The following is a 25,271-nucleotide window of genomic DNA, read 5'->3' as shown; positions in this document are numbered from 1 at the left end:
GAAAGATAAAGAACATGTGAAGAACTGTTCCAGACTAGAGGAGACTAAAGAGACTTGACAACTAAATGCAATGCATGAACAACACTCGGCTGGATCCTGTACTGGAGGAGCAAAACTGCTACAAAGGACACTATCAGGGAAACTGTGCACAGTGGAACTGCACTGCACTGTGCCCTGCAGGCTAGATAAACGTGACTGAGCTATCTAATCGTTTTACTGTGGTTACGTAAGAGAGTATCCTTGTTCTTCAGAACTACACACTGAAATACCAAATGGGTAGAGGAGCATTATATATGCAACCTACCCTCAAATGGTTCCAAAATAAATAAGTGATATGTATTTTTCTTAAAATAGATATTCAGAAATTTAAAAAATAAAATAAAGAACTGATCCTGTTGAAAAAACAAGGTTGGACTGGTTGGGAAGGAGAGGTAGAATTTCATGCTATCAGAGGTAAAATTTCACCTGCTGAGAACAGAGACACACTAATCAAAGAAAAAGATAACTTAAAAAGGAAAACTCTGAAGATCTAAACATTGTTATTTTCCATCAGAATGCAGCTCACCACTGAGCTAGAAAAGCAAATCTTTTCAGTCAGACGAAAAGCTCTGATGGCTAACAATTTTTGCATCATCACATTTCAGGGGAAAAGAGAGCCAGGACTCCAGTTTTGTAATACAAATCAAACATTTTTAAGTAGCTTTTTTAAGTGCAGAGTCACTTCTACTAAGGAATCATTTGAGATCCAAGTTCCTTTTAACAAAATCAGCTTGGGCACTTAGAAAGCTGGGGCGGGGGTTTTCTCCTGTCCTGGGCAAAGTTCCCCATACATATAAATACATTTATATGATTATATGGTTTGAAAACCAAATTCAAACTATGTTGTACCATAATCGCCACAAGTAAGCAAGTCTGTACTGTTCTTCCAACACTGGTAATACCTAGCTCCTCCTTTCCTAAAACAGAATACTTCACATCTCATCTACACCCACGTATCATATAAAGAAAATAACAGAAAGTTATTACCTAAGAAAAAGACACGAGACCAACTACGCTAGGTTTACATAAAAACTTCATATATGTACACATGTTTGCTTTTTCAAATCTAAGTTATAGTCAAGTAAACATATTCTACCTTACTTTGCATTTATTAGAACAAATAGGATTAACCAGTGAAGAGATCGAACACAGTACTTTACTACTAATAGCGTCAAAACCTTTACTAATACATCCAATAAATTCTATTTCTTTTCCATTCTTCTAGAATGTGAAAGACAACTGTACTTTTTAAAACACATTGTGATTGAAAATGCTCTCCAATTTAATATAAATGTATACATGTACATTAGTGTCTGACTATAATCTTTCTGCATTCCACTGTTTAAAGTTTAACACCTAAATGCTCGAAATGTGTAAGCAGGAAAAAAAACTAGTACGACTTCAGGGCGCCTGGGTAATACCAGGAGAAGTCAGCTTCTGAATTTAGGGCGCTCCATCACCAACTGCCTGCACAACGACCGCTACCTTTGACCTGAATAAGCGATAACTATGTAAGAAGTGTTCAGTTCCATTTGATTCCCCTAACTTCTAAACCACAGTCATGATACAAACATATACCACATTTCCTTTTTTCTTAACTAACTTATGGCTCAGTATTTGAATTGGGAGTGGGACACTGGGGTAAGGGGTAGAATTGGGACCATGTTTTCACTCTATTCCTGACCCTTTCTAACCCACGGCTTCAAAGAGAGACTAGAAAGAATTATTTTCATAGTCACCTTGTCTATCTCCAAAAAAGAAAACAACGTAATACCAAAATGCTATTTTAGAACAATTTTGAGGGAGAAAGTGAAGGGGAGCAGAATCTGTCAACGCAAAATATGCTTCTTTGGCATAAGAATTATTTTAGGCTGATTTTTTGAAAAAACAGCAGAGCGGCATAGTGGTTCAGTTAACCTCCCATAACTGACTCCTCACCCCAACGTCATCTCATGTCTAGCTGAAGATGGTATTTAAGGTGATAACTTTGGCCATTTGGAGAAGTTACTCAGTTTTCCTGGGGCTCTCCCACATATACAGGAGGTATATGTGACATTAAAATTTTGTCTGTTTTTCTCCTGTTAATCTGCTTTACATGAATTTAATCATTAGGCCAGCCAAAGAACCTAGAAGGAAAAAGGAAAAAGGAAAAATTTTTCTGTCCCTACAAAAGACAGAGGCTAGGAAATTTTTAATCTCAATTTCACATTTTGGGGAAACAAGGAGACAACTATACAAAGACATCCATCATATATATTGACAGGCCCAAATGCCCTTAATAGAAAATGTCTATTTGAGTTTAATACAAAAAGTGATAATATACAGCTGTCCAGATACTACTTTAAAAAAAACAAACTAGATGTTAACTATAAGTAGATCTATTAGTTACAGAGCATATAACAAATATTTTAACCACAGGCCCTCTAAGACCAGTTCGACTGACCCCATCTTATCAACAGAGTAATTAAGAGTGGTTTTTCAGGAACTGGGACTCTTTGTCTAGCTCAAGCTGGTTGAGACCACCAAGCTATCAAGTGGGCCAGTGCAAATGCTCAATAAGTGAACTTTCTGACATCAAGGAGCTAAAAACTCCACCCTCAGATCATGGTAATGCCACCATTTTGTGAACATGCGTCCTATGAAGAGCCATGAAGCTTAACTACGCTTCTGTAGAACATTGATTACCTCACTTCTCCTCATCTCCATCCACACTTCAGACGGCCCTGCCCTTCACCCCATAAATTTTGCCCCTAGCCCTGGAGCAGGGAGATAGATCTGAGAGCATATGCCCGTCTCCTTGCAGAATGATCTGGCAATAAAGCCGATTTCTTTTCCCGAAAGCTGATGCCGTAATAATGGCTTTTTTATGTGCATCGGGTAGGAGAACCCCAATTTTGTGCACTAACAATTCACTAACTTGTGCTTTCCACCACATTTCTTTTGATAAGGAGAAATACTAAGTCATACCTATAACATTTTCACATAGAAATTCATTTTTAGAAAAGTTAATGTAAACAAGATGGAATTTTTCAAACCAGTACATCAGTTATAATAAAACAGATTCAAGAAAAAACTGCAAAAATCAAACTCTATTTTCTGAAATTAATGAAAAAGATAACCATATGAATATTTAAGTGTATTAATTTAAATATGTATTCCCCTCTAACTCTGGTTTCCAAGAGAATAAGCAGAATAAACCAGAGAATGCGTGCCTGCATTTGGAACAACAGTACTTCTGAAAGCGACCAGGATGCAAATTCCCAGGAGCAACAAAAGTAGGCCCCCAAACCCCGAAAAGTGTGTGTGAGTTCTCTTAATTTAGCTTAATAGGGGCATACCTCGTTTTACCTAATAGATGTGTTCCTCTAAAGCAAACGGGGCGGGAGGTGGGGCATGTTACAGAAGTCAAGCCACTGGCTATACATCTTGGGGGTCTCTGGGACTCCAGGAACTTGAAGAGGACTGCCATAGGAAAACTCACCCTCTCAGAAAGGAATGTGAGAGTTCCCCTTAAGAATAGTGTCTCTTAAAACTACTACAGAGGTCATCCGGGTCACCCTCCTTTGTGCTGTACTAAAAAATTTTAATTGGAGTTGATTTACATACCAAGTTTATCTATATTATTTTAGATCTAAAAGAAAAACCTTAATGAAAAGCCTACAAAAGATATAACCTGGCTTTTGAACATTAATACATAACAATAGTAGGTAAATGGTTTGAAATTTTAAGAATTAACCAGCAAAAGTAATTTAGAAGCTTTGCTGAGATTGTAATACTACAGTAATTTACATCTATACTAAGAATTTAATAATAAAATTTAATAAAAGAAAACTACGCTTTCACAGAAAATGTTTTGTTTAATTACAAATCAATTTCTTTTATATACATAGATAGAGGTGTATGTGTGTCAGAGAGAGAGAGAAGCAGATGCACAAAATGTAAACAATTAGTAAATCTGGGTAAAAGGTATAGGGGGAATAATTTGGGATACTATTTTTAAAACATTGTAAAAAAAGTTGTAAGTTTGAAAAACTATCAAAACAAGAAGATACAAAATACAGTTGTGCCCCCTTTCCTGAGGTTTTGCCTTCCCGGTTTCAGTTACACTCCATCAACCGTGGTCCAGAAGATGATCTTCCTTCTGACTACTGTCAGAGGTCAGCAGGAGCCTGACGCTTTGTCAGAGTGCCTCCGTCACCCATCTCATCACGCAGGCATTGCATCATCTCACATCATCACGAGAAGAAGGGGGAGTTCAGTACAATAAGATACTTTGAGAGAGAGAGACCACATTCACACCACTTTTATTACAGTTCACTGTTATAATTGTTCTATTTTATTACTGGTTATTGTTGTTGATCACTTACTGTTCCTAATTTATAAACAACACTTTATCATAGGTACGAATGTATAGGAAAATGTATAGCATATATAGGATCTGGTACTGCCCGCAGTTTCAGGCACCCACGGGAGGTCTTGGAAAGTACCACTAGTGTAATGCAAACCACCTCTTAACAAGAACTTAAAATATGATAACTGAAGATGCTCTATAATAAATGCTACATTAAATTCATATTTAATTTCCCATAGTATCAAACTAAGAATTACTCACTTTGCTGCAGCAAGTGGTCAAAAAGAAGATAAATTAGCTAAAAGCAAAGTATATTCCATTTTAAACGGTCAGTATTAACACAGTGAAGTGCCTTAAACTAAGAAACTGATGCAGTCAATTTTCTGCGAAGCCACTTTTGCTGGCAGTCTTTATCACCTTACCTACAGTTTATTGCTGCCCTGGTTCTGCTGGTTTACACACAGTGCTTCTCAACAAGGACAACATGTTACCCACTCTACCTCCCCCCGGCCCACTAAATGCCAGCAGGTTCCCCCAGCACCTGTGACAATCAAAAAGTCTCCAGACATTTCTGAATTCATCCCCCCAGTAAGAATCACTGATCATATATTCATTTTAAGAACAGTTGACATTTAAAACTTTATATTCCATAATCTAAACTTATGAAGCATAACTAAGTCTTAATATAACAAATGAATACTTGCTATACTTTACAAGGGGATTTCTTTCACTATTCTGTTAAATGCAGACACTCCAGTATTGAAATTACAATTAAATTCTTTTCTTTAATTTCTGCCTAACTTCTGAGGTACACAGCTATTCTACAAAACTGAATATACATCTGGATAGGGTATTGTGCTAGAGGGATGTTTCAGCCAATATTTAGGGAAAGTCTTCTACTACTTCTTGTACGATTTTTCTATTTAATAAGACTTAAAAGAATCCTTATGCCACCACTGAGGGGTTTAGCCAACTACTCAATTATTTATAAGATTACCTGCTCTAACAAATGTTAAAACAAATTGTTCTTCACTTGAGTATGAAATCTTACTCTACTGCTGTACTGAGGGAAGACGTCTACTCCCACTCTTACTAGAAAGCCACAAATACACTACATCCCAAATTATTCACTGCCATTACTTTTTCCTCAGATAAACGAGAAACGTCTCACATCTAGAAGTGACCTCAAAAAATTCACTCCATTATTTAGGCCAAAGGGCAAGATCAAACACTCTAACACAATAGATTCACTCCTGGATTGCCCAGTCAGAGGACAATTAACATCAAGAAAGACTCTCTCAGGAAACATGTCATGTGATTAGTTACAGAGCAAAACTTTCCTGAAGAAAGTGAAATAAAACACAAAAGTAAAGATTAAAATTTTAAAATAGAGCAGATAAGCTCACATTTTCTTTAACTTAAAACTTGGGGAAAGGAAATTTAGTAGTACCTTAAATAATCACTTTTCTTTGTTTTTTGGTGCTTTTTTGGCACTTTTTTTTAACATATTCCACCAAAATAATCATCTAGAAATTGTTTGGCACTGCTTTTTACATGAACTATTCTTGTTATAATTCCCGTTAAAAATGTAAAAGATCCATTTAAAGTCACAGCCACACTTTAAATATAACAACTTTATTTCATCTTTGACACCATCTGATAAAACAAAATCTGATAAATGTTAACACTGCAAAACATGCAAATACAGAAAAACGAGAACAATTTAAGTACTGGAAATCAAAAGGCTTTTTGTGAATTGTAATAAAGTTAACAATCCACAATGAAATGCACATCATAGTAGCATCATATATTTCCCACAAGATAAATACTCAGCCTCAGAATTTGACAGAATATATAAAGATCTAGACTAATAGATGAAAAATATCTTAAAACACCTAACAAATCCTCTAGGCCTTATAGTTGGGGGCCCCAACTGGTATGTCAGTATATGCAGAGAAATTGATCCCCTCAGCTTTCAGGGCAGTGGGGTGCAGGTGGCAGCCTGGCCTGAAGTGTCAGAACCAGTTGCCTCCAAGCCGCAAACAACTCCATCAGTTTATTCCACATGCTGTACAATTACCACCATGTCCAAGCTACATGGTTCATGACATGGGCGGGGTTAGGAAATCCTGCAGAGATAAACCCACCCAGATATACAAGCATCCAACTAATCTTTTAATCTCTAGGGAAATACTGAAAAAAAATTCTAGTTACCCATCATTCTCACTCAAACCTAGGTCTAGAAATTCTAGCTATTGCAAATAGATATTACAAACGTATCTTCCTATTTTTTAACCTGTATCATGCTTCTCCAATATTTTTTTCAAAAACGAACTCTGATATACTCAGTTCCCACTTTTTTGAAAACCTACAACGCGCCGGAAACTGCAGCTTAACGTAGAGCACTTATGGTTACAGTGCTCTACTGAAGAATGATTCTATCAGCAGGGAAAATTATTAAATTGGCAAGAAAAAGAAACATAACTCAAAGTCTATTTCAAAGGGAGCCTGGAAAGAGCTGAAAACTAAGAACAAAGCTAGAAAAGGTAAATGCTGTCTATAATTGACCTTTTTAATTTACATCTAACAAAACTATCTGTCAGAGTGATTTTTCCAGAATGAAAGCTTAAGCCGCTCCCCTAATGGAAATCCTTCAATAGTTCCTTAAACCCTACAGGATAGAATCCAAACATTCCCAAATGTTTACAACCTGGACCCTGATTTCGTCTCCTCCAGCTTTCTCTCTCACAGTCTCAGTTCCCCACTGCTATACTCCAGAATGTTGAACTACCTGGTAACTCCTATGTGTAGCCAGACTTTCATGGCTTTTTCACACTGCTCCGCCTGCTTAGAGTGCTTTCTCCTATGCCATACTCCACGCACACACTCTTTCCATGAGAACAGCTCAAACTTAAAAATAATAATACATAGACAGCTACTACAAACTACGGACGTTACTTAGCAACACCCAAATCTATGCACTATTTACTGAGCACCTATTAAGTGCCAGGAACAGTGTTTAGCACTAGGAATAAAAGTCTTTGCCCTCCAGGAGCTTGCAGATTAGATTAGCTAAAGAAAAAGAGAGCATAGGCAGGTGATTTTAATACAGAATGAGAGGCACTAGAATGAGGCAAGCAGAGTGCTATGGAGAAGCAGCACGGTGGGGTGACCTAGCAAGTGAAGTAAGTGGTGCCTCGATGATAGAGGAGCTCGAGGAACTAGGGAACTAAGCAGAAACTGACTTTAAAAAAATCTTAAATGTGAAGTAAGGAGTTTGGACTTTATTGTAACACCAGCGGTTAAACCCCCAACAGCGCTGTTCAATCTTTGTGGCTCCTCTGTCTTCACAACAAACACAGAGAAATTACAGATAAAAAGCAAAAACAAATCACCGAAATGACATACCTATGCCCCAAAACACGCTAAACATCTCTATGGATCGGAAATGGAACAGGAACACCAAGTGTGAGCTAAGCTGAAGCCAGGAGAGCTGCGAGGCTCTGGGCCCCAAGCAGGAAAAGGCAGCAGGAAGTGGATCCCCGGGGGAACTGTGCATGAAAGAGCTGCAGGAGAAGCAGGGTCCTAGCCATAGTCAGTAGCCAGAACTTAAATCCAGGGACAGGGTGGCACTCCACCCTGATTATGAAACAGACTGAAAAGGCTTCTGCTAACTGCGCTGAGGCTACGGCCTAGAAAGCTGCTGACCTAATGCCAGCTGACTCAGTGACTGAGTCTGTGATATCCCCAACGTCACCATGGGCCCGGGGCTCTGATCCACCAACACAAGACCTGATTCTGATCTGTGAACTCCAAAGCCAGGCGGAGAAACTGCAAATCTGCTAGACCAGCAGGGGAAATCACAAAGAGAGAGAGAGGAAGACACACACACGCACGCGTGCACACACAAACACACACACACATATAGGAGAAAGAAAAAACACCCCCATCACAATGTGCCTGCAAAACTACAGAACATGATGAAAACACCAACAGTATCAACAACCACAATATAAATTCACTGCAGACAAAATTTTAAAATTATCAAATGATCTGAAAAAGACTTTAAAATAAGCATGTAGAAGATCCACAAAGAGATAAAGGAATAATAAAAGAACCAAAAAATATTTAACATAAAAACAAGCAGAATGAGAACTAGTAGATATAAAAAAGACCCAATTAAAAATCTTGCAAATGAAGTATAACCATTGTAATTTACAAATAAAAATTTTATGTGGTTCAGACACTTATTAGCTGTCTAACAGGCCATCGCTCCCCCTGCCTTCGTCCTCACAGGGCTCTATGAGCTTTAGGGGGAAACAGTGTACAAGACACTGTGCTAGGCACTGAGATTCAAAAATGAAAGACACATGGAACCTGTCTTCAACAAACACTCCGTCTGTAACAGTGATGCTAACAGAACACTAAGGTTGCAAAGTAGAAAAAAATTTAGTTAAATTTCCAAAAATAGAAGTATTTTTTAAGTTAAAATGCTCTTAGTTTTCATGAACTCATATTACTATCTTTACTGGAGTTGGCACTTTACATGAGATAAACATTCTCACAAAATTTCACATGAATGGAGCGGAAATAACAATAGCTGCTTCCTTCTTGATCTGTATTTGAACTCGTCAACAACTATCCCTGTTTATTCAAAGTATACCACCAAAAAAGTACTCCACCGAAAAATCTAGAAAATCAAAGACTACTTCTGGCAATATTATTCTTAGTAGAAAGCACTCAAAGATTTCACAATAACAACTTCATTTTCATTTATCAACTGTCTATTTAAATTGATGAGGAGAAAAGCTAGTCTATTCATATTACTGTAAATACAAACAATATGAATAATACGTGAAAATTTTTAAACTCTCTAATATTATATTCCAATAAGGAAATGCTCACACCATCCTAAAGTTTCCATAATCAAAAAAGCTGCACTTTTTAAAAGTATATCAACACCATCACAGGATCCCAGTTAGGGTAAAAATTGTAATTCTTTCCTCACTCTTTAAAAGTAAACAGTTAATACGAAACAGTAAAATCCAGTTCTCTTGTTCATAAGCAGAAGTGAATAGGAACGAGAGAAAATATTACACATCTATCTCCTTACACCTGAGAAGATAAAATCTACCAAACTTGGTAAGTCAATACCATAGACTTGGCTCCTTAATCCATCAAAGACTTTGATAAAGAGACTGGGGTTTTCTCCTTAAATATAATATTAACCCATGTTAACCAATAATTAAATTCCACACAATAAAATCTCTGCAAATTATAGTCACTGTAATTTTCCCGCCTACTTCTGAAGAGTCATTTGCCAATGGTAGTCAACAGAAAAGTTTAGATAATAGAACCATATCAGCCAAGAAGCTAACGACAGAGATTTCTTCAGCATGACTTCTTAGAATAAATCAAACATCAAAAGTATCTCCTTATTTAAATAGAGACGCATACAGTATTGGGCTGAACCAGATTATTCAACCTGTGATGAGATAACATAATTCTAATTTGTCCAATAACAAATTTTTCTTTTTCTGGTACCATACTGCAAATGCGCCTGAGTTTGCTGCGATGAAACACAGAAGGACACTTACTCATGACTGGAAATGTCTCTGTATGTTGTCCCAATCAGATCTTAAACCAAAATCTGCTGTCCAAGATTTCTCAGAGGAATACATGTCCTGGTCAGAAAACAAAGAGAAAGAAATCATGTTTTCTAAAGGTCAGTATTTAAAATAAAGTTTTCTAAAAAGAAATAAGGAAAAAATTTAGTTTTAAAACTTTTTTATCTCCAAAAGAACCCTGTGGCATCATCTAAATATAAAAGACTGCCAATCAATCTTTAGAATATCATATTTTCCTTTTTCTGTAAGAAGCTATCTCGAAAGCAAATAATATGTATAAAGTAATTACCACACAGAAACTCATTAACAGGTGTCCTGTGTCTTCAGTTACTAAAAACTTATTCCCTCCCCATTCCCAAGTAAAGAACTCACAGAAAGAAAGCACTCCACTGACAGTTAATCCAGCATGTTGCACCTGCCACAGTTATTTTGATTGTACATAAATGATTTATATATTATATGTCATCAAATAAAGATCACCAAAGTTATTGCTATAGACTTTCTCTGACAATGGGCATTTTCCTAATCATAAAAGTAATATGGGCTCTTCTTTTTTTTTTAATTGGAAACAGAAAAGTAGAATGAAAAATTCTCTTACAACACAATGCCAGTACATCTACCCAATCATTTAGGGCATGTTTCCTTTCAAGGAATTTTCTGAAAGTACTTTAAAAATATACTTTATAGAGCCAGCCCTGATGGCCTAGCAGTTAAAGTTCTGTACACTCCACTTCAATGGCCCGGGTTCAGTTCCTGAGCATGGAACCACACCACTTGTCTGTTAGTAGCCATGCTGTGGGGGCAGCTCACACAGAAGAACCAGAAGAATTTAAAACTATACACAATTACGTACTGGGGGTTCATTGGGGAAAAAGGAAGAAAAAAGGTGGAAGATTGGCAACACATATTAGTTTAGGGTAAATCTTCCCCTGCAAAAAAAAACAGTGTGTCTATATATATATACACTTTATAAATACCACATACAAAATTTTGTATTTGGTTTTTTCCTCTTGAGTATAACATAAAGCATCACCCTGTATTAACACAAATACAAACTTAAACCTATGCTAAGATTTACATTATAAATCTTCCTCTCTTGATTAATATATTAAAGAAAATGAAGCATAAATTAATACTAATGCTATATTTAAACATAACCATGGATGCATAAATGCCTCCCCAAATCTAATATATAAAATTCCAGATAAGATCAGATTCCATACAAAATTTACACTTGTGCTAACTCATGTGTAGCCTCCTTCATAAACTGATAAGCTACTTCTTACAATCACAAAAAGTGACGATTACTCTATTTTCTAAATCAAGTAAGAAAACAGCACAATACTAAGGACCTCTGCTTTTGAACAGACTAAAGTTAGGGTAACAGTTTTTGAAAATATAATGCTTGCCCTCTCTATATACCTTACTCATGTTGTGTAACATACATGAGAAGTATAAATTTGCAAAATGAAAAAACAACGCATCAGCATCTGTATGCACAGCATGGTGCACACACTGTAATTAGCAGTGGCATATAATCATAGTGCTGCCACATGATCACCCCATCCTGGTCCCACGTGCTTCCTTTTTTATCTAGGCAGTAGATACTATTAAATGATTTTCATTTCCAGATACCCCAGTTATTCCAAAGGAAATGAGAAGTTGTATGGAAAATCTAAAACAACATATAATCCACATGTTAGTTTTAGAATACATGATGAAGTTTCTCACAATAAATACACTTTCTTGATGGTGCTTCACTGAGTTTATTAGATTTGCTTGTCCTCCCAGGAAACTATGAGGTCGAACATGCTGAAGGATGACACAGGAAGGCAATCCCACCTTACAAATAGACAAAGTAGATTAAATGTTCACGGATGACCCAGGAGGTCACTTACAGTTCATTTCTACTTGTAGAGTCTAGTTTCTTTGCCCAGGGACTTTTCTCTCTGTTCTTGTTTATATCAAAGTTTTTTATCTTAAATTTAAAATTCCTAAGTGGCAACACCAAAGCACTTTGTACTAAGCAGGGCACCCCTCCTGCCCATAATCATAAGTTGTCAACCAAATACTTACTCAAGAATTGAAGGTCTTGAGATATTAAGAGTTTTCTCAGCACTAAAAATTGTAAATACAAAAACGCCAGGATAATAAAACTTATAAACACTAGATTTATAACCTCGCCATCCAAGGTGGTAAATGTGCTTTACAAATATGCAACGATACACGTGTTCATGTGTTGGAATGAATGTAAAACGTCATGGTGTAGTCCCTAGAAAGATATTTTTAAATTGCTTATAACTAAGTCACTTGTTCAAGATTCCTTATGCTATTCACAGCTTTGAAGTGTACATCCTCCCTTTTACTTTCAAAGTAGGTAGTCTTCCAATTCTTTTACGCATGGAGGCCGGTCAGTAGCACATAAGATAAAACTTTCACATTCTGTTCCTCCTCCCAGAGATGCTATCCCCTCCCACTGGACACACAAAGAAGAAAGAAGAAAAACTGTAATTGCTGTTTTTCACACCATCCATGAGGGAAAAAGTAATTTGTCTTAAATCCACAATTTCACATAAAAGGCATATTGTGGTATTTCTGCAAAATCTGACCTCTAAACTCATTTTCCAGGAACTTGAGTCATTGCTATTTATTCTCAGCATGAGAATTTATACTCATGCTAACCTAATACTGGTTCTTTCAAGTGACTCCTCCAACTTTGGCGACAAAACTTGACATGCATGAATTACGGTAAGGCTACACAGGCCTAAGATAACCCATCCTCACAGCGGACTCAGGGTCTAGTTCAAAGGAAGGCAAGCTCCGTCATATCCTTTTCTTTACTGCAAGCACTAAACTTGGCCTAAAAATGATTTCTGCCACTTTTAGACAGTTAAAACCTCTGGAAGTATCTAAAAGAAATTCTGGTTTTTATAACACCAGATAATCTATTCTAGAACTAGTTCAGTAGGCCCAATTTCAATTATTTTAAAACTTTAATAGAATTATAAAACACAATATATGGTATCACATTCTATTCTTTCTAATAATATTCTTTCAGGAGACCAAATTAACTTATTTCATTATACTAACTTCTCCTGTGAAAAAAATACACAAAGAACCCCAGTCTCCACTACATGCTGATGTGATCTCCATTTGTCACAAATTCTAACTTTAACAAATCAAATTTAGGGGCTGGCCCGGTGGCTAAGTTCACATGTTCCACTTCAGCGGCCGGGGGTTCACTGGGTTGGATCCCAGCTGTGGACCTACACACTGCTAGTCAAGCCAAGCTGTGGCAGGCATCCCACATACAAAGTAGAAGAAGATAGGCACAGATGTTAACTTAGGGCCAGTCTTCCTCAGCAAAACAGAGGAGGACTGGCAGTGGATGTTATCTCAGGGCTAATCATCCTCAAAAAAAAAAACAAATTTAATCTTAAAGACATTATGCTACGTGAAGCAAGCCAGTCATAATAGGAAAAATACTCTTATGATTCCACTTAAATGAGGTACCAAAAGAGTCAAATTTATAGGGACAGAAAGAATGGTGGCTGCCAGGGGCTGGGGAGAGGGGAAACAGGGAGTTACTGTTTCAGTTTGGGAAGATGAAAAAAGTTCTGAAGATGGATGGTGATGGTTGTGAATATGCTTAATGCCTCTGAACCACACACTTAAAAATGGTTAAAATGGTAAATCTTATGTATATTCTACCACAATAAAAAAATACAAATTAAAAAAAAAAAGAATCAAATTTACTTACGGTTCCAAAAGAGTAAGTGAATCCTAAAGTAACAGAGATTTATGACAAAGAATCTAGACGTTTTTATTAACAAACATTAAAAACCAACTGCACTTTTCTAAAACATTTTGCTATAAAGGAAGAAAAAGCGTGTATCTCAGAAATAGCTAGAATTCATTATTTAGGTTTCTTTTTTTTTTTTTTTACAACATGACTTTCTTTTTTTTTTTAAGATTTTATTTTTTTCCTTTTTCTCCCCAAAGCCCCCCGGTACATAGTTGTGTATTCTTCATTGTGGGTTCTTCTAGTTGTGGCATGTGGGACGCTGCCTCAGCGTGGTCTGATGAGCAGTGCCCTGTCCGCGCCCAGGATTCGAACTAACGAAACACTGGGCCGCCTGCAGCGCAGCGCGCGAACTTAACCACTCGGCCACGGGGCCAGCCCCCATTATTTAGGTTTCTTAAAATCCCTCTAACTCAATTACCAACACAGGTTCCTGTTCAATCCAGAAGCAAACACACACACTGTCAACATTGAGTGTCAAAAGCCCTTTTCTCTTCCTCCAACACCCTCATTCTCTATGATCCCTCAAGCTCCCTTGTTTTTTTCCATCTACTTTCAAAATACTGTTCTCTCCAAACATATGTATACTTTTTCATTCAGGTGCTCTTGTACAGATGAAATACTTACTGGCACCAAGAAGCTGAAGATGATGGCTAAGACTTTAAAAAGTAGCCACAGCGCTATTTTTACCTTTCAGCATCCTTAAATTTTTTGTAGAATAAGGAGGACAAAGTAATTATTTAATTAATTCTTTCTCATAATTTTTACCTTCATAGTCAGTTTCACTTGAAGAACTTCCACCACTCTGCTGTGAACTTTCCAATTTTTATCATTCAAGATAAGTACTTCTCCAACTAAAAATAAAGCTGTCAAGAATTTCTGTTTCTGAGATTCTTGTGTCCAAATGCCTTGTGAACCCTCTTGCTACACGACACCTAAAAATGCTTGATAAAATACAAGAATGATCTCCTTTTAAATGGACAGCAAAGCTCACAAGCAAATCAGAGAAATCCTCAGAGAACAAAAAAATGAACAGGAGCTTGTACAAAGAGAGTGGGAGGTAGGCAATGACACAGCAGCTGCCCAAGAGGTGTCTGAGTCTGCCACAACCAAGCTGCACTGCCCAAAACTGTTGCCACAGCCACACTCAGCTATTTAAATTTAAATCCACTAAAAGCACGTAAAATTTAAAATTCAGTTGCTTTGTTGCACTAGCCACATTTCAAATGTGGTTACTGGATGCTGTAGTAGCACAGATATACAATATTTCCATGATCAGAGAAAATTCTACTGGACAATGCTGAACAGCTGTCAGTGTTTACAGTCTCACACGGGATAAGGCAAAAGTTTCACCCTATACGAAATGGAAGTCAGACTACAGAGAAGTACATAAAAAGCCTGGCCCCTGAACGACTAGATCAATAAAAAGAACAAACTAGAAAAAAAAAAAAACTACCCCAAACGGATACTGAAGGAAAATTCTCCCCTGAGTCTAGGTTTATTTGTGTTTTGGGAGGGAAAGGGAAATATTCCCTGGAAATTTGTAACCAAAACCAACCTTCACACAAGTTTCAAGTTCAAATACATACTACTCACATGCTGTGAACTTCTCAAGCCTAGAAATTAAGTGGCACTAGGTTGACAGTGTCCTCAACCGCAAATCTCCTCTGGGAGAAAGCACTCTTAACACAGGTCTCATAAGAATTTCCACAGAGAAAGTTACAATAAAAATGAGCTCAAAATTTAAAACTATGCATAATAAGCAAGGTTCAACAGAAATAAATATATTAATCACAAATTCTTTAAAAAGGTCAGTAATAATACTTCAAAATACAACATGAAATGGAAAATATGAGCAAAAACGAAGGCAACAGATCTGAAAAACAATCAAGTGAAAAAGAGAATAACTAGGGCTGGCCTGGTGGTGCAGCGGTTAAGTGCACACGTTCCGTTCCTCAGTTGCCCTGGGTTCACGGGTTCAGATCCTGGGTGCAGACAAGGCACCGCTTGGCATGCCATGCTGTGGTAGGCATCCCACGTATAAAGTAGAGGAAGATGGGCACAGATGTTAGCTCAGGGCCAGTCTTCCTCAGAAAAAAGAGGAGGATTGGCAGCAGTTAGCTCAGGGCTACTCTTCCTCAAAAAAAAAAAGAGAGAGACTAACTAAAATTAAAACTCAATGGAGGGCCAGCCCTGTGGCCGAGTGGTTAAGCTCGTGCACTCCGCTTCGGTGGCTAAGAGTTTCGCAGGTTCGGATCCTGGGGGCGGACATTGCACTGCTCATCAAGCCATGCTGAGGTGGCACCCCACACAGCAGAACCAGAAGGACCTACAACTATGTACTGGGGGACTGGGGAGAAGGAAAAAAAAAGATTGGGAACAGACGTTAGCTCAGGGCCAATCTTAAAAAAAAAAAAACTCAAAAATGGACAAGTTCAGCAAATTAGATACTGCTAAAGAGAGAATTAATGAGCCAGATGATAGATCTGAAAATATCCAAAATGCAACAAAGACACATAAAAAATGGAAAGGAAGAGTAAGACACAAAAAACAGATTAAAACATCTAATACGTCTACCTAATTGGAGTTTTAGAACATAAAGAATGAGGGAGATATAATATGCAAAAAGAGAATAGCTGAGAATTTCCCTGAATTGATGAAAGATATTAATGTAAAGATTCAACTTCAGCAAATTCCAAGAAGTGTAAATAAAAAGGAAATTGACACCTAGAGACATCACAGTGAAACCGCAAAACACCAATGACAGAGTTCTTAAAAGCAACTAGAAACAAAGGGCAAATTGCTTAGAGAGGAACAATTAAACCTGACAGCTGATTTAACAACCACAACAATGAAGGCCAGAAGACACTAGAATAGCATCTTCAAAGTTCTAAGAGAAAATAAATGTTAAGCTATAATTATACATCCAATTCAGCTAAACTATTTTTTCAAGAAAAAGGACAAAATTTAAAAAATTTCAGACACAAACTGAGGGAATTATACCGTAAACAGATCCTCATGAAGGATGTTTCTAAAACTGCAGTTCACAAAAAAATTGGAAAATGATGCCATAAAGAAGGTCTGAAATACAGGAAAGAACAGTGAGAAAAAACAATTGTAAACATGAGTAAATGCAAGCAATTATCAGAGCTATCATTTCTAAATTAGGACTTAGAAAAAAAAGCTAAAGTACTGAACAAAACCAGCATGTAATCTAGAAGGGAGGCAACAGGAATGGAAACATTCCAAGTTCCTTATGCTGTTCTGCAGGAGGAAGATACAGCAGACAGTGCCTTTTGTTCACATGTCTTCCTTGCTGCGGCCTCCCTGGGGGTGCAGGATACTCCCCACCTCATGGATGTGGGGGCCTGGCCATACGACGTGTTGGGATGCGGGCAGAACTGACACTGCACCAGCTCTAACTGGAGGCTTTAAGAGCACTGAGCTTGTCCGTGTTCTCTTGCCCTCCTACACTGCACTTCAGGTAGCTGCTGGTACCAGAATCAGTAGAAACCTGGCACAGGACTGAACCCGACCCACAGCCAACCCCAGCCAGACACAGCAGAGGCTGCCGAACCTGTGACCTAGAAATAAATGTCTGTCATTGCATGCCACTGAAATTTTGCAGCGGTTTGTTACACCATACTATTACAGCAAAAGATGACTAATACAGAGGGTAAAGATATTAACTTTAAATGCAAATTAAACGTGCGAGTTTTAGGGGCTGGCCCCATGGTGTACTGGTTAAGTCTGGCAGCCCCAGTTCACGAGTTCAGATCCCGGGTGCAGACCTACACCACCCATCAGCCATGCGGTGGCAGCAACCCACATATAAAGTGGAGGGAGACTGGCACAGATGTTAACTCAGGGCTAATCTTCCTCAGCAAAAAAAGAGAGAAAGAAAGAAAAAGAAAAAGAAAGAAAGAAAGAAAGAAAGAAAAAGAAAAAAATTTGTGTTTTAGTTTTACTAAAAAGTTTTACTCACTAAATTTGAGACCATGTATATACACATATACACATATTCACACATATACATACATATACACAAACACACATATATACTGATACCATTTATATACAGTTCCAAAATATGTAAAATTAACAATGTGTTGTTTAGGGATATAGACATAGGTAATATAACCATAAAGAAAAGCAAGAGAATGCCAGACCCCAAATGGAGGATGATGGCTTCCTCAGGACAGCAGTAGGACAGAGCAGTCCTGGGGAGATGGGATCCAAGAAGGTATTGGTAACGTCCTATCACTTAAGCTGAGGGAGGGGATAGCATAGACATCATTATATTAGACCTTACGTAACACATATTACGTGTCTTTTGTACGAATGTAACATTTTATAATATTTAAATTTGAAAAAGCAAAAATTCTCCAACAAAATTCAGAATGATATAATCGTAAATAAATGTAACATTGATTATAAATAAAGGAGTTAAATGCATTTATAATCTTTAAGACACCATTAAGAGGCAGAAGCAGTTGTGGTGACTCATTTATTCTTTAAAAGTGAAAGACAAATACAAGTGATAGCCAGTTCCATGACAAACTGCAAGAGAGCTTTCGTTTGAAAAGACTGATGATTGCACATTATCCACACTGTAGAAGCAGCTGGCCTACCTAGAGCTGTACCATTTGCGCTGTCTGATCTCAGCTGTCTGATCATTGAAGTTTCTGATCCCACCTTCACGGTTACAAAATCCATGCTTATTTTCTAGTAGAAATTCCTAGATCCTGTTTTGCTAAATTGCTATGTGTTGAACTGCCATGCCAAGAAAATTTCCTCCGTTGAAGTATTATTTGTAAGAGCAAAAAAAAAAATTATAAACTTAAATGTCCAATAACAAGGGACTAAATGAACTGTGGTTAATTTATATGTAATGCAGTCTCATGCATCCATTTTAAAATGTCTCAAAGAAATTTAATGACAATGAGTGAACGCATGCTCTACAATGTGCTTTACAGGACTTTCTCACAATCAGCAAGAAGTATCAGAAACGATGCCTCAACCAATTTAAATTTATTTCCCCAAAGGCTAATAAAACAATACTAAAATGATTAATGTTCAGCTTTTAGATTTAAAACAGACAGACAATATACAAATTTACTATTCATTCAATAAATATTTACTGAGCAGCTATGATGAGCCAGGCAGTTTTCCAGGCTCTGCAGACACAACCATGAACAAAACACAGGCCCTGTCCCCAGGGAATTTACATCAGAGTAATTCTAGTACCTTCCTTTCTTAATCCAAATTCAGAGTTCGCTAGTCCAAATACGTATGTCAGGGCAGATTCCCAGGTAATGGCTTCTCATTCCAGATAAAGAAATAACTTTAGTAATTTCACAATGTTGTAAACTACCATAACCTCAATAAAAAAATTTTTTTAAAAAAGAAATAACTTCCGGGGCCAGCCCCGTGGCCAAGTGGTTAAGTGCATGTGTTCCACTGCGGCGGCCCAGGGTTTCGCTGATTCAGATCTTGGGCACAGACATGGCACCACTCATAGGGCCACAATGAGGCAGCATCCCACATGCCACAACTAGAAGGACCTGCAACTAAGATATACAAGTACGTACCGGGGGGGATTTGGGGAAATAAAGCAGAAAAAAAAAAGAGATTGGCAACAGTTGTTAGCTCACGTGCCAAGCTTTAAGAAAAAAAAGAAATAACTTTAGTAATATTAAAGTCATTATTCACTGACACTGAAGGTCTTACCACTGTACTTTCACAATTCTTGCGCTTTCTATAAAGAAAGCTCTTTTTGCAATTTATACCCCATGAAACCCAAAGCTAAATACCCACAGCATTAAGTACTTTCCAGGCTCGAGAGAGGTGAAGCAAATTTTCATTGCTAAAGTGAAAGGAGATTTGTTTATCCCATTCACTCAGTCAACAAAGTCCTTCCTCCTAATAAGATCAGAGATGGACAAAATGAGAAATCTTTTGCTTTCCTTGGTTTGTTTACACGTGTATGTTAATGAGGCATCAGATAAGAATGAGGTCTAATTTCCCCTTCTACAGGTAGAATTTAAGTTAGGTTTCCAGGAGGACTTATCAAATTCTAGTAGCTTTACACTGGTCAATATGTCAACTGCTAGGTATTCAGAAAACAAAAGTCCTTTCCAAGGCTTCCTTACTTATCTGAGTTACACAGAGGCAGAGCCTATTAAAAGTGGTTTATAATTTGTTTACATGTTATATTTGCCTAATGCACTTGATACATCCTACCAGAACTGTACAAAATGCCTGAGCTCTGCAGATAAAAGCTAAAATGAAGGATCCAGTAGCTCTCATTTTCAGGAGGCTGGCATCATTTAAAAAGTCAGTTAAAAATTCCAGACTGCTCACTATAATAATCAGCACGAGAGCAGACACCATGAGGATCACAGAGAAAAGCAGACATACTCCAGGCCCTATCTTCAAGGAATTTATATCTAGTTAGATTCTAAACACAAGAATGTATCTACCCATCCATTCAATAAATAGTAACTCAGTCAAACAACATACAAAAACTTCTCAAGGGCTTGAGACACAAGAATCAAGAAGCACCTGGTCCCAGCCACCCTGCAGCTAACAGAGCATATTCAGGACAAAAGTACTAGGAGAAACCGAGTGACATGGGAGTAAGGGCTTCAGCTCATGCAAAGGCCTGTGATGAATGAAAACGTGTAAATTTATAGGCCAAAAAATATACATACATACAGCTGAAGAAAGGAAAATTCATGTAGAATGTCAATAAAATTGGAATTCAGCAAGTTGACAGTAGCTGTGGGCCCTGCAAGAAAATCACTCAACCTAGAGGAAGTGCCAGATGCAAACGGTACAGCTCTGCCATTAACCAGCTCTAGGAATTCAGATCAAGTCACCTCACTTCTCTGCGTCTCAGTTTCCTTACCTGTAAAATGAGAGTTAAAATCTCCACCCGGCCTGCTGCTCAAGACTGCCACGGGATTATGCGTGAAAAAAGGCCTTGGTACACTAAATATCTTATGTATCTGACTTATGTCCTAGAACTGAGCTATTTTTGGTCTTATTACATAAAATAAAGGAACTGAAACACAATTTCTAAGTTCTCTTTCTAGCACTGTAAGATTTATGACCTAAAAACCAATTTTACTTCAATGGGTAACTAAGAAAGATTCTAACTTCCTTAGTAGTATACATAGGAGCAATCAATTAAATTACTGCAGTAAACCAGGTATGAACTGAAACAAACTAGTCTAAAATGTTGGTTATGTTTTTTAAAAAATGGGCTAGATTTAAATGACACTTGGAAGAAGGTCAAAATGACTATTAACAGGGAAGTAATCAAAGGTAACCATGGGGTGGGCCCGGTGGCAGAGAGGTTAAGTTCACACGTTCCGCTTCAGAGGCCCAGGGTTCGCCGGTTCAAATCCTGGGTGCGGACATGGCACCGCTTGGCATGCCATGCTGTGGTAGGCATCCCACATATGAAGCAGAGGAAGATGCGCACGGATGTTAGCTCAGGGCCAGTCTTCCTGAGCAAAAAGAGAAGGACTGGCAGCATTTAGCTCAGGGCTAATCTTCCTCAAATCAGTAAATAAATAACAAAGGTAATCCTAAATTTGAGGGGAGAACCTAGACGACATTCTTTTGGCAATCCTCAGTGACAACAAATCATCAACTTTGGAGGAAAAATTTTTTGTAATAGAAAAATATTTCCCAAGCAAGTCTGGTGAATGAGCTTAGAATTCAAATGGATAACAAAACATTGGATCAAAAACAAAACACGATATAAATTGATGAGGGATGGGGCTCAATATCCCCAAAAAGTAATTTCTAAAAAGAAATTTCTCTTCAGCAATTAATCTAAATAGTGTGCCAATGGTAACTACTCTTAGCACTAATCTGAATACATATTCTAAAACATTGCTTTAAAAATTAGCCTATTACTTCACAATCAGACTCTTCTACCTAGTCCCTACATTCCAAGAACTAAGCATCCAGCTGGGAAAGTAAAAGACAAACACATAAAAAGTTATATAAAAGACAAGATAAGGCACCTGTATTTCCCACAAAGCTAGACCTGGTATTACAGAGCAACGCTCTTGCTTGAAGACAATAAAAAGCTAGATACAAAATATATATTAAGTATATTTTCAAATTATTAAAAATACCAGAGGGTAGGGGCCGGCCCAGTGGCGCAGCAGTTAAGTGCGCACACTCTGCTTCGGTGGCCCGGGGTCACCGGTTTGGATCCCGGGTGCAGACATTGCACCACTTGGCAAGCCATGCTGTGGCAGGCCTCCCACATATAAAGTAGAGGAAGATGGGCACGGATGTTAGCTCAGGGCCACTCTTCCTCACCAAAAAGAGGAGGATTGGCAGCAGATATTAGCTCAGGGCTGGTCTTCCTCAAAAAAAAAGAAAAAAAGAAAAAATACCAGAAGGTAGAAATTGGTACAACCACTTAGGAAAACTGATAGTTACTATTAGAGCTAAATGTATGTGTACCTATTACCCAGTAATGCCATTCCTAGGGATATATCCAAAAGAAGGGAGTGCATATGTCCAACAAAATACATGTATAAGCATGTTCATAGCAGCTTTACTGCAACAGCCAAGAACTGGAAACAATCCAAATGTCTATTAAAAGTAGAATGGATAAATAAATTGTGATATATTCGTGTATTCGGTTACCACTACGGCAGACTGTAATTTCCAATAATGGTCACTGCATTATTTCTGCTCTCACATGCTCTTCCAGAATCTTGCCCCTCCCCATCAAGAGGCAGAGTGTGTTCCCCCACTCTTTAAACCTGGGGAGGCTTACCACTGCCTCAAAGAACAGACCACAGTGGAGGCGCCAAGGCTGTCCCAAGAGGCATCACAGCGTGTGGCTGGCTCATGCGCTCTCCAGCCCTCTCCACACCACACGCGGGTGGGACACTTGCCCTTGGAACCCGGCCACCACGTAGTTAGCACACTCAGGCCACACTGAGGTGTTCTGTCATCAACCACCAGACATGTGAGCAAAGCGTCAAACAATACTAGGCCCAGCCTTCAAGCGTCCTACTCAAAACAAAATGAGGCAGAAACAAGCAGATTGGTGAGGAAAATAGATGTCATCATTAAGTCACTGAGTTTTGAGGCAATTTTTTAGATGCCACAATATCTAAAACCAGTACCAGGCAATAAAAAAGAAACACTACTGCCTCAGGCAAAATATTGCTGAATCTCACTGATATAATGTTGAATGAAATAAGCCAGACGCAAGGGAGTACACGCTCAATGATACCATTTTAATGAAAAGCTACAAAATGCAAAACTAATCCTGGTGTTAGAAAACTGAGTAATTGTTACCTGAGGCAAGAGAGGAAGGTGGCATTGATTGGGAAGGAGAGTGACAGAGCCTTCTGAGGTGACAAAAATGTTCTATATAGTGAACTGAGTGTGATTACACACTTTACTATATTTATAAAAATTCTTCCAGGGTATACATTAAAGATTAGTGCACATTATTTTATATATATTATACCTTAATTTTAAAAGGGAGGTGGGCTAACAAGATAATGAGGAATTACCAGCCACAGTCCAAGTGAGGGCAGGAATCCAGAATGAGAAGCACGGCAGCTGGGGGCTTCTTTCTTCCTGGAAATGTCTGCCTAATCCCAAGAGGTGCCTGAGAGGCAAAACTGCACTTGGGCAGCCTTGCAGGCTAGGAAGACAACGGGTCAGAGTATAAGATCCACCAAGGGAGCCGCCCCTGCTCTACAATAAGACCTCAAAAAGCTGAGTTCTAGAAGAAGGGATAACATGGAAGTCAACTAAACCAGCCCTGGCACAGATTCTCACAAAAATCTCAATTTGAGGGAAAAACTGACAGCCATCCCTCTGAGAACAGGAACAAGACAAGGGTGACCACTCTCGCCACTCTTATTCAACATCGTACTGGAGGTTTTGGCCAGAGCAATTAAGCAAGAAAAAGAAATACAAGGTATCAAAATTGGCAAGAAAGAAATGAAACACTGTTTACAGATGATGTGATTTTATATATTAAAAACCCTAAAGAATCCATTGGAAAATTATTAGAAATAACAACTATAGCTAAGTTTCAGGGGACAAAAATCAACTTGCAAAAATCAGTTGCATTTCTATATTCTAATAATAAACTAACAGAAAGAGAAGTCACGAATACAATCCCACTTACAATTGCAACAAAAAGAATAAAATATTCAGGAATAAATTTAACCAAGGAGGTGAAAGATCCATATAATGAAAGCTGTAAGACATTACTGAAAGAAATTGATGATGACATAAAGAAATGGAAAGATATTTCATGCACATGGATTGGAAGAATAAACACAGTTAAAATGTCCATACTACCTAAAGCAATCTACAGATTCAATGCAATCCCAATCAGAATCCCAATGACATCCTTAATGGAAATAGAAGAAAGAATCCTAAAATTCATATGGGGCAAGAAAAGACCCTGAACAGTTACAGGAATCCTGAGAAAAAAGAACAAAACTGGAGACATCACAATCCCTGACTTCAAATTATACTACAAAGCTACAGTAATCAAAACAGCATGGTACTGGTACAAAAACAGACACACAGATCTATGGAACAGAATTGAAAGCCCAGAAATAAAATCACACATCTACAGACAGCTAATGTTCGACAAAGGAGCTATGAACATAAAATGGAGAAAGGAATGTCTCTTCAATAAATGGTGTTAGGAAAATTGGAGAGCCACATGCAAAAGAATGAAAGCAGACCAGTATCTTTCCCCATACACAAAAATTAACTCAAAATGGATTAAAGACTTGAAGGTAAGATATGAAACCATAAAACTCCTAGAAGAAAATATAGGAAGTACACTCTCTGACATGGTCTTAGAAGGATCTTTTTGAATACCATGTCTACTTGGACAAGGGAAACCAAAGGAAAACATAAACAAATGGGACTTCATCAGACTAAAAAGCCTCTGCAAGGCAAAGGAAACCAGGAACAAAATGAAAAGACAACCCACCAGCTGGGAGAAAATATTTGCAAATCACATAGCCAACAAGGGGTTAATCTCCAAAATATACAAAGAACTCACACAGCTCAACAACAACAAAAAAACAACCTGATCAAAAAATGGGCAGAGGATATGAAGAGACATCTTTCCAAACAAGAAGTACAAATGGTCAATAGGCACATGAAAAGATGTTCAACATCACTAATCATTAGGGAATGCAAATCAAAACCACAATGAGATATCACCTTATACCTGTTAGAATGGTTATAATTACCAAAACTGAAAACAACAAATGTTAGAGAGAATGTGGAGAAAAGGGAACCCTCATACACTGCTGGTGGGAATGCAAACTGGTGCAGCCACTATGGAAAACAGCATGGAGATTTCTCAAAAATTAAAAACAGAAATACCATACGACCCAGCTATCCCACTACTGGGTATTTACCAAAG

At 37.9% G+C, this 25,271-nt stretch overlaps 1 protein-coding gene across 11 annotated transcripts in view; it reads right to left on the bottom strand.

Annotated features, from left to right (window-relative positions):
- The window catches only part of USP6NL (USP6 N-terminal like), a 256,383-nt gene that overhangs the window by 130,375 nt on the left and 100,737 nt on the right, over nucleotides 1-25,271 (bottom strand). For 7 of the 11 annotated variants that reach the window (XM_070601422.1, XM_070601417.1, XM_070601419.1 and 4 more), the window contains one exon: nucleotides 9,988-10,074. In XM_070601422.1, the coding sequence (XP_070457523.1) occupies nucleotides 9,988-9,991 (4 nt within the window). In that variant the 5' untranslated portion in view covers nucleotides 9,992-10,074. Of the gene's footprint in view, nucleotides 1-9,987; nucleotides 10,075-11,748; nucleotides 11,860-20,729; nucleotides 20,843-23,379; nucleotides 25,186-25,271 lie in introns of those variants that run through there. The other 4 variants (XM_070601420.1, XM_070601418.1, XM_070601425.1 and 1 more) reach the window with 4 other exon arrangements.

The sequence above is a fragment of the Equus przewalskii genome, chromosome 30, assembly GCF_037783145.1.
Source record: "Equus przewalskii isolate Varuska chromosome 30, EquPr2, whole genome shotgun sequence".
Classification (NCBI taxonomy): domain Eukaryota; kingdom Metazoa; phylum Chordata; class Mammalia; order Perissodactyla; family Equidae; genus Equus; species Equus przewalskii.
Note: the sequence above shows the minus strand (reverse complement) of the source record. Positions and strands in the feature narration are given on the sequence as shown.